Source organism: Eurytemora carolleeae, unplaced genomic scaffold, assembly GCF_000591075.1.
Source record: "Eurytemora carolleeae unplaced genomic scaffold, Eaff_2.0 scaffold29, whole genome shotgun sequence".
Taxonomy (NCBI): Eukaryota; Metazoa; Arthropoda; class Copepoda; order Calanoida; family Temoridae; genus Eurytemora; species Eurytemora carolleeae.
This window is the reverse complement of record NW_019396073.1, coordinates 1636-11581: the sequence shown is the minus strand read 5'-3', so window position 1 is coordinate 11581 and position 9946 is coordinate 1636. Positions and strand designations below refer to the sequence as shown.

Genomic DNA, 9946 nt, shown 5'->3' with positions numbered 1-9946 from the left:
TTGGAGTTTTACTAAGTGTGTTAAAAAATAATTCGGACTAGGTGAAGAAACAGTTTTAAAAGATTCGAAATTTTGGAAATCTATCTTGATGAATAATTGACTCATGAATTGATAATCCTGACACAAAGCCTTGAGTTACGGAAGATAAGCTTTTCCTTATCTCTTAACACAAGATATAAGTAGGCAGTGAAACATATATAAATACTAAATATTGTATATATAAAAACTTGTTCTTAATATGACAAGTTAAAAAAGTCGTTATCATTGATTTTTCTTTGTAATGAAACCCGTGCTCTTGAATTTTATTTGTTAAATAAAATAAGATACATTTTGAAAAGAAAAATTGTCTGTTTAGTTGTATGTATATTCCAACTCATTTGAATAGTTCACTTCTTCTTCCTCGTCTGCATTTCCGGTCTCCTCTTCTAAAATAACAATTAAAAGAGGAGCACATGAAAAACACATCCTACTAAAGATATTAAAATATAAAATACATCAAAACAAAACATGTCAAATCGTAACTTATTTTTAATTTTGATATTATTTGAGAATTGAGTTAAGTTGATTTTGCATTATATTATATTGTGTGCTAATATGTTTTGTAGGAGATATTTTTTGATTTGATAGGTTTTGTTTTAGTATGTTTTTTTTATGGATATGTTCTTTGTATGATATGTTCTGTATGTGCTCCAAAAAAACTGTATTCTATTCACCTTTTAAAAATACTTGTGGCCGGGGGCTGGGGGGGTTTCATTGGAATAGCAATATGATTATTTGATCTAGCATAATACATAGTTTAAATTATCAATCAATATTTATTTTTTCCCTGAAAGATCGCAATTACTTATCACCTGGTCTATTCGATTGACTTGTTTTGTTTTTGCTTTCCGTTTTTGCAGTCTTCATATTGGTTTCCTGTACTAGTGGAGGAACATCAGGAGAAGATTGTTCATTGGTATCTAGTTTCGAACCTTGGGAACCGGTCTTAAGGGATAGCTGTTTACTGATATCTAGGTTGGGATGCTGTGAACCAGTCTCAGGAGAAAGTTGTCCGTTGCTATCTAGGTTTGAAGCTAGGGGAGAAGTCTCGTGAGTAGGTTTTACGTTTGTATGTATGTTTTGAGCTGGTGAAGAATGATCCAAAGTGTGACCGTTGTTTCTTTGCTTAGATGGAGAGACCATAACTTGAAAAGGATCGAGCATATCTTTCTCCTTGTCAGATCCAATACTCTGAAACGCTGTCCTGATAATAAGAATTAACATGTATGAAGAATTAGGGCTGATGAACTTATAAATTTTTTAAATAAACTATTAAGTTTTTGCTTTTTATTCTAGCTTTTAAATAAACTCTTTATTTTTTAAATTTTCAGTCTTTTGACTTCTGAAAAAACCTTTTGTTTTAACTTTTTAATTGTCCAACCTAGCCACTTGCTGCATTCTAATCCTTTTAGTTTTTTAATAAAATAAATATTAAACCTTAAAACACTTTTTGATTTTTTAATTCCTATTTTTTACCTTAATTTGTTCATTCGTTTAGCTTCTGTTTTTGACTTAATTAACTTTTATGCTTTAACCCCTAAATTCTTTTTTTACATCTTAAAATTCTGAACTTTTTTACTTACACAATTGAGCTTTCAATGGCCCGTGCTTCTTCTTTATCCTTTATATCAAGCGCCTAAATCAAACACTAATTATATAGATATATTTATTGATAGATTTTAGCCATGAACCGAGTAAAATCATCTATAGTATCATCTTAATACCAAAATAAACCCATGCATAAAGTTCCGGGTAGAATAGTTTTCCAAAGGAACTGAACAATAATTGCAATATTGCAATATATTCAATATTTGCCACATACTTTCTAACCCGTTTATCTTTACAACCTGAATATGTAAACCTTTAATATTTCATACTGAAACTAATTTTTTAAAAACTTTTTATTAATTTTTTGAATAAAAAAATTAGAAGCACTGTGATGTACTTAACATACATACAAAAAAACACATAGCAATTTTGTTTCTAGTTCGTTGTCGTTGCCCTTTTTCAAGGCTTAATCTGCCCGCAGGGCTGGTTTTAGCTAAGCACCCTGACATTTCAAACTTTGCTCTCATATATTGAATCTTTTTGTCACAATATCCAGGTATATCCTGGAAACCATGTGGAAAATTTGTTTACACAGTACAAAACGCACTTACTAATCATTTTTTATTATTTACTTTTTTTGCGTTTCTCTCATGGTATTGCCATGTTAAGAAATTATCAGAATTAAACATGTACGTTTAAAGCTAGAATCTTCCACATTATTGATCAAGTTTTGGTTTTAAAGGTATTCGATGTGATTCGGACATTTCCCTCTTTGTATGCAATGGAGAATCACTGTAAATTTCGCTTGCAGCCCCTTTTATGAAAAAAATACTCAGTCTACAGATGCGAGAAACTTTTTTGTTGCTTTATAAAAAGCTCAGCTAAGTTTTAATCTCTCATTTTAAATCAGCGTTTTTTATGTTAAACGTACAGGCCAACAAAATAATTGAAGCATTCATTACTGCAATATACCAAAACCAGACCTAGTGCGTCTAAAGATTATTCTTTTATACCAGGACCAGACCCAGTTCGTCTCAAGATTATACTTTTAAACCAGAACCAGTGTGTCTAAAGATTATCCTTTAAAACCAGGTCCTGACTAAGTTAGTCTAATGATTATATTTTTAAACCAGGACCATGCCCAGTTCGTCTAATGATTATATTTTTAAACCAGGACCATGCCCAGTTCGTCTAAAGATCATCCTTTTAAACCAGGACCAGACCAGTGCGTCTCAAGATTATACTTTTATATCAGGGCCAGACCAGTGCGCCTAAAGATTATCCTTTTAAACCAGGACCAGACTCAGTTCACCTAAAGATTATAATTTAAAACTAGAGCCGGACCCAGTGCACCTCGTTTAAATATTGTCCTTTAAAATAATATTTACCCTCGAAACTGCAGCAACCAGCTGATCCAGAACTAATTGCAACAATCCGTCAGTATTTTATCATGATTACATGATATTCAATATTCATGTAGGGCTGGGCCACGTTCTGTTAACAAAGCTCAAGTTTTTGAAAATTAATGGAAAATCCATTAACGAACGGCAAACTCGTTAATTTTTAAATTTTTTAGAAACGGAAATAAAGGCATGAAAAAAATAACGGATGTGTTTCAAAATAAAGGCGATTCACGTTAATTCTTTAACTTGAAATTGCATGCAACTAAAATAAAAATACGATTTCTAAAATATCTTCCATTAACGCCGTTATTAAAATTAAGATAGTTAACGAACATTAACTTTTAAAAATAATGGTAAATTCCGTTAAAAAAGCGAAACTTTCGTTCTTAGTTGAATAAAGAACAGACACCTGACATTTTTTTAACCATTTTAACTAACTGTTAACGAACGGCTTTGAAGTAATTTTCACTATTAGTTTTACATTGTTTGATTAAGTAAAAAGATTTTTTACCTAAAGGTTAAAAAACTTCACACTTTCTTCTCTCATAGACTCAATTTTTACCCGTTCAGAATGAAATTAATATCACAATGTCTCTAGGGTGTTAGGTCTACTTAAAAAAATTATCGGACTTGGACTACTCTGAATGACTGCTCTTTGTCTCTCGGGGATTGAACTGATTAGCCAACGCAGGAGATCCTTTTTTCGCATCACTTCATGCTTCAGTTGACAGAGATTTTTTCCTTTCTTCCTCGCAACCTTCTTTTTTTATTATGCCCCAATTACTCTCAGTTATAGGCCGGGTATGTTACCGGGCATTGTAAAACTTCATGGACATTGTCATGTGCAAACCAAACTTTGATTTAAACTATTGCTGAAAGCATGAGAGGCTGCAGCAACGGTGGCTGTTTACAAGCTCAGCTCTCAAGGACCAGGTTAGAGTTAAGTTACACAAGAGATGAGATTTTAAAAGCTTAAACCCGAGCAAAACCCGGTCTTTGCGTCTGCTTAGACCCAAGTTAATCTCAAGTGAAGACACGTGTTTTGGATGGCCTTGAGTTTAGTAAAAACCAACCATATTGGGGTTTTATCTCTTTAAGGCTCGAGTCTTCAGCAGTTGATGATCGTGAATTTCGTAAAATCTTTTATATTTGTGCATTTAAAATCTCTGGAATTATTTGTGGTGTCAAATTTTATTAAATATATAAAATAAACATACTATGAAAATAATGGATCGACATAAAGCTTGAATTTTTGAAATTTACATCTTTTTGTCACAGCTAATCTGACGGCATTCTGTCTGCTGCTGAGGGAAAGCATGCTAAACAGTCTCTCATTGGTCGAATCAGAACCAATCCTGACTTGGGTTCTATCTAAGCCCGAGTTTGGGTTTTACTCGGGTTTAAGCTTTTAAAATCTCATCTCAGGAAAAGCTTGTTGAAGGAGAAGTGAAGGGGTTCTGCATTTGACTGGAAATAGTGGGCTACAGTATCCTTCTATTAGATGTTGGGTCTACTTACCAGCTATGGACCATTCTTAGATTTGCAAATGTTTGTTTTTGTTCGTAGGCTTATCAGTCCCATCCCCAAGAGATAAAGAGCATTTAATTTGAATAAAATTTATTCAAAGCAGGGTTGACCAAACCGAAAACTTTCTTTACGTAGTCCTAACACCCTAGAGACATTTGTGATATTAATTTCATTATGATTGGGTACAAATTAAGCCTTTGAGAGAAAAAGTGTGAAGTGCTTGGTTTTTTTTAACACCCTTTATATCAAAAATACTTATGCATTTAGGAATTTGGGATCTCATTTTGGCCAATCTTACTGCTTAAAGATTTTCCTGAGACCCAGAACACTCAATACGTTAGGGATGGGCAGCCAGGTTCAACCGTTTTATGAACAATTAAGTTTTTTTCCGCCTCCATAAAATGTCTACAAAGTCAGACATATTGCAAAATTTTATCCACAACAAGTTTGCTTGAAGCATTCAAACTTTTGACTCTGACAGAAGATATCTGCCTGAACTGATAAAATATTAAGGGAAACCAACCGTTACTTAACTGCATATTTATAATGTCAAAAGGAATTGAGTCTTGGCCACAATCACTGATTTTCTAATCCCTATATCTTTGCAACCCAATGTCGTAGATATTTCAAACTACGAATTTTGTTAGATCATACAATCTAAGTTTAAAATATCAAAGGTTTACACCATTAAATATAGGTATTAAAAAATTGAGTTTGTGGCAAAGGCTAAACTCCTTTCCCATAATGTAAGAAAAGTTAACTTGTAGGTCAACAAGTTTTCAGAATGTTATGCTTAGTAAATTTTTGTGAAGTCACCTGAAAGCCAAAAAACTGGCCCAGCTCTAAATACTGCTTCTAAATATATCTATAGATATATTTGAACTTTTATTTTAGAAACAATGCTCCAGAAATAAAATATAACTATAACATACAGGGTTACTTAAAAAGGATGAGACTTCAGAGACGATATATAAAATTTACTCAGTCTTATTACTCACAATCATAGTTTCCTGCAGCTATAAACTTAAACATTTCTTTGCCAAATGATTTAGTTATACAAAAAATCCAGCATTTAGGAAAGAAATCAAAATTCTACCTTTATCTATATATAAATTTGGCTTGTCTGTCTGTTTGTTTGTTTGGGTGTCTGTCTGTTTGTTTGTATCCAATAAACGTCAAAACGGCTGAACCGCGCGATCGGGCCCAAATTTTTTGTGGGACATGTAGGGATCCCAGGGAAGGTTTATGAATGATCAAAATTTTACGAGTTGATGTCGTCATTAAAGTCTCATGTTTAGTGGGTAACCCTGGGTTGGAGTCTTTCAGCTTCAAAAAACAAAACTTGATGGACATTTTTACTAAAAGTTTTGCCGTTTCCGGACCTCAGGAACATCTTGGTTGCGTTTCTAATCCAAAAAATGAGGGCTTAATGATTATTTTTATATACTACACTAAAAACTCCAACAAGAAAAACGGTCTGACTTATAGGCAACTACATGGTTACCTCAAAGGATGAGACTTCAGCGGCGATTGTACGGAATTGTTACTGTCTGTTGTCTTGTAGTCATGATTTAATGTTCTTTCATTCTATACCAAATCATTAAAAACGCCATTAAAAACCTTATGATAGGGAGGAAATTTAATTTTAATTTGGAATTGTCATATTTGAATAGTTTCAAGTCGTCTTTACAGTCTCATTCTTTGTGGGTAACCCTGTATATAGCAATTTGTTTACAGTATATATACACTATTCAGCCTATAGACGGTAGACATAACGATAACGATAACATATATCTACTGAACACACGGCAGTGGCGTAAATAAGGGGGGTTATTGGAGTTATTTACCCCCCCCCTAGAATCCTGGAGGTACCCCCCCCCCTAGAATCTTGGAGGTAATTACCCCTGAACTGAACTATTCAGGCCCTGAATAGCAGAGATTACTCCACTTACTGCCCCTACAAGTTACAATTGCCTTGCCCCTATAAAAAAATATTCCCTATTGATTAGTCATCTTTTAACACCTTTAAAATTGATAATTAGGTTTCTAACATGGCTGCGAAACACAATGAAGACCGAAAGGCTAGTCTTGCCCTGATGCACTCCCATTCTAATAGATTGGAATTAATCAAACCTAAAGATATTCTTAAAAAGTTTTTAATCGCAAAGCCGCGCCGCCTTTTTAATGGAGGAAAGAGTTGTTACTTTTTTTTTTTAAAAAAAAGCTTGATATTAAATTTGCACGAAAATAATTTAAATGTGCAGATACTTCAGATATTTCAGATTTTAGTCGACATATTCTAAATGATTCTAAATTCTAAAGTAATAGTCAATGTCATTACAATTAGATGTTTTTTTTTTTAATAGAAAAAAAGCATATGGGCAATGAAAAATACAGTTTTACTTCTAAATAATGTCATTTCCATATTAGATTTATTTAAGATCTTAACATACTAAATTGACGACAAGAAAATTTTAGAAATTATAATATAAACAAAGACAATATTTTTTCAAAGTTTTGCAGAGTAGCTTTTCTAAAGATTTAAAAAATCTTTTTCCTCTTAGAGTAAAACTATTATTTTTTATCTTACCTAAAATAAATTCAGTTTTTTTACAGATCTTTGTAGTTAATGTAAAATGAATGACTATAATGAAGGATATAAAACAAGGTGAAAGCTGAAAGGTATGAAATGAGTGGAAAATGCAAATCAACCCCAATTAAAACCAATTATTTGATATACATCATGACATTTTTCTAGGGGGGGTAAAAATAATTAAAACTTAAAACATTTTTTTCTCAAAGCACACTTTCTTAAAAGTCATGATTTCTCTCGGTTTCATTGTAAATAATAAAAATTCAAAAAATATCAAGAAAATAAAACATCAAAAAGTTTAAATAGTCTCTAGATTGTTTTCCTGCGGGGCTTTGTATAACAGAAGACACTTGTCCCATCACTGGACTCTCATGCTTCACCGCTACTTTCTGATCAAATAAATAGGACAACTTGCATACAATGGGACTGAACACCTTTCCATTACATGATCGAGGCATAATGTTAAGAATTAAAATTCGCCTTAGATTACAAAATAATTTAAAAGCATCATAATTCATAATTGATAATAGATAAAATAGAAATAATTCAGAAAAAGATAAATGTCGAAACTTAAAACTATCTTGTAAAATGAGAATAAAGAAAATTACTCTAGCAACAACCTTTAATTTTCTAATCCGTTTATCTTTAAAACCTGATGGTGTAAACCTTTAGTATTTCAAACTAAGATTATTTGATCTAATAGAATTCATAGTTTAAAATATCAACGTATCGTCATCTGATAGTAAATTTATTGGGATAAAAAAATCGAATTTGTTGTAAAAGATCAGTTCCTTTAGTACAATAAAAAATATTAAAAAATTGGCTGTCTTAACATGTTTTACAACTCTTCAAGTGTTTACCAAGTTAATGATGGTTTCATTGTCAGGAAGCAGAAGAGACCTTGATTCATTTACATAGACTCCTTCAGTTTTTTCTAGATAAAATAACATTAATTCCTTCAGGTTTCTTTCTAGATAAAACATAGATTCCTTTAGTTTTTTCTGGATAAAAAATAGATTTCTTCAATTTCTTTTCTAGATAAAACATAGACTCCTTCAATTTTTTTCTGGTTAAAAATTAGATTTCTTCAATTTGTTTTCTAGATAAAACATCAATTCCTTCAGTTTTTTTCTAGATAAAACATTGAAGCCTTGAAATTTATCTAAAATTTGGAATTTACTTGCGCTGGCTTTAGTTGACTTTGGTTTTTAGCAAAGTTTGGTTTCTAAACTAATATAGTTAAAAAACATTTAAACAAATTAAAACAAGAACTAAAATTTAAAATATATTTAAAATATTAAAATAAAAGCTTTACAATAACAGTTAATATAAAACCTTAATTTATTGTTTAAATGTATTCCTTGTAATTTTGTGTCTTTGATGTGTAAATAATTCCTAATCTTAAATTTTGGCATCCTAGAAGATAAATAGCACTATAAGAGATTTTTCAAGCTTGATTCTTAAAATCAGGATCTATAAAAATAGTTGCACAGTTTACGAAAAAATGCCGACCATGACAATAATTAAAGCAGAGAAGTTGAAAAATTAAAATATTGTAGAAATATATTTCAGATCTTATTTCAAGTTAATTGTTAATATTCTTGTAGGATTTGATAAATTTTAATATTTCTGAAAAATGCTTTTTGGCATAACAGAAAAATACAGTGTTCCCAAAAATTACGGGAATTAAGAGACACTTAGATATAAGTAGTTAATTGAAATCTTGACATTTTGATTTAAATAGTTAATTGAAATCTTCGCCTTTTATTTAAATAGTTAATTGAAATCTTGACATTTTGATTTTAGTTGTTAATTGAATTGAGTATTAGGATTAAACACTTTTCGAGTCGGAAAAAAGTGACGTTAACTTTTGATCCGATTAAGGTTTCAAGGATACCGATGTAAATCGGGCATTGCGATCTTTACAGGAGGGTCACTTGAAATTAAGTTTACAGACCCTGTAAATCCTCATCTCATGCAGTTAGGAAACTTCAAGACTAACAGTTTTTGTTAGTAATTGTTATAACTTAAATACTATCATTATTGTATTAAAGAAAAATATCACATGAAAATGGACGATAAAGCACTATTTAATTTTCAAGTTTTTTTTGGGACATCCTTATTATATTTAAGAAAAAGAGGTTACGTGTCAAAGTAAATGTAAAAATATCTTAAAACAAATGAAATTCAGGTGTGGCTTATGATATGTACAAGGGGGGGGGGGAAATAATTAAAATATAGAATCAATTTTCCCCCCTGGAATTTTTTAACAAGGAATTTATCAAATTTTATGTCAAAACCATGACCAGCTGGGGAAAGTCTGTTAGCAAGATTTGAGTTTTTATAAAAAATCTTCAGATTTACCTAACTCCTGAAGAGAAATTGATAGAATTGGTTCAAACCAGATCATCATTAGTAACAGTATCAACATTCTGCTCCACTATGGACACCTATATACAGATCATCATTAGTAATAGTAACAACATTCTACTCAACTATGGACACCTGTATACAGATCATCATCAGTAATAGTAACAACATTCTACTCAACTATGGACACCAGTATATAGATCATCATAAGTAATAGTAACACCATTCTACTCAACATAGACACCTGTATACAGATCAACATTAGTATTAGTTACAACATTCTACTCCACTATGGACACCTATATACAGACCATCATTAGTAGTAGTAACAACATTCTACTCAACTATGGACACCTATCTACAGATCATCATTAGTAATAGGAACAACATTCTACTCAACTATGGACACCTATATACAGATCATCATTAGTAATAGTAACAACATTCTACTCAACTATGGACACCT

General features: G+C 31.4%; 1 protein-coding gene across 1 annotated transcript; it reads right to left on the bottom strand.

Moving 5' to 3' along the window:
* Positions 1-281: 281 nt before the first annotated feature.
* On the bottom strand, positions 282-9545 carry LOC111713199 (uncharacterized; the record flags this gene model as incomplete). The annotated part of the gene is given in 7 exon segments (XM_023488021.1): positions 282-425; positions 852-1243; positions 1623-1675; positions 2976-3007; positions 7433-7499; positions 7971-8044; positions 9475-9545. Coding segments are annotated over 7 exon segments (759 nt in total). The 3' UTR covers positions 282-351.
* Between the last annotated feature and the right edge of the window lie 401 nt (positions 9546-9946).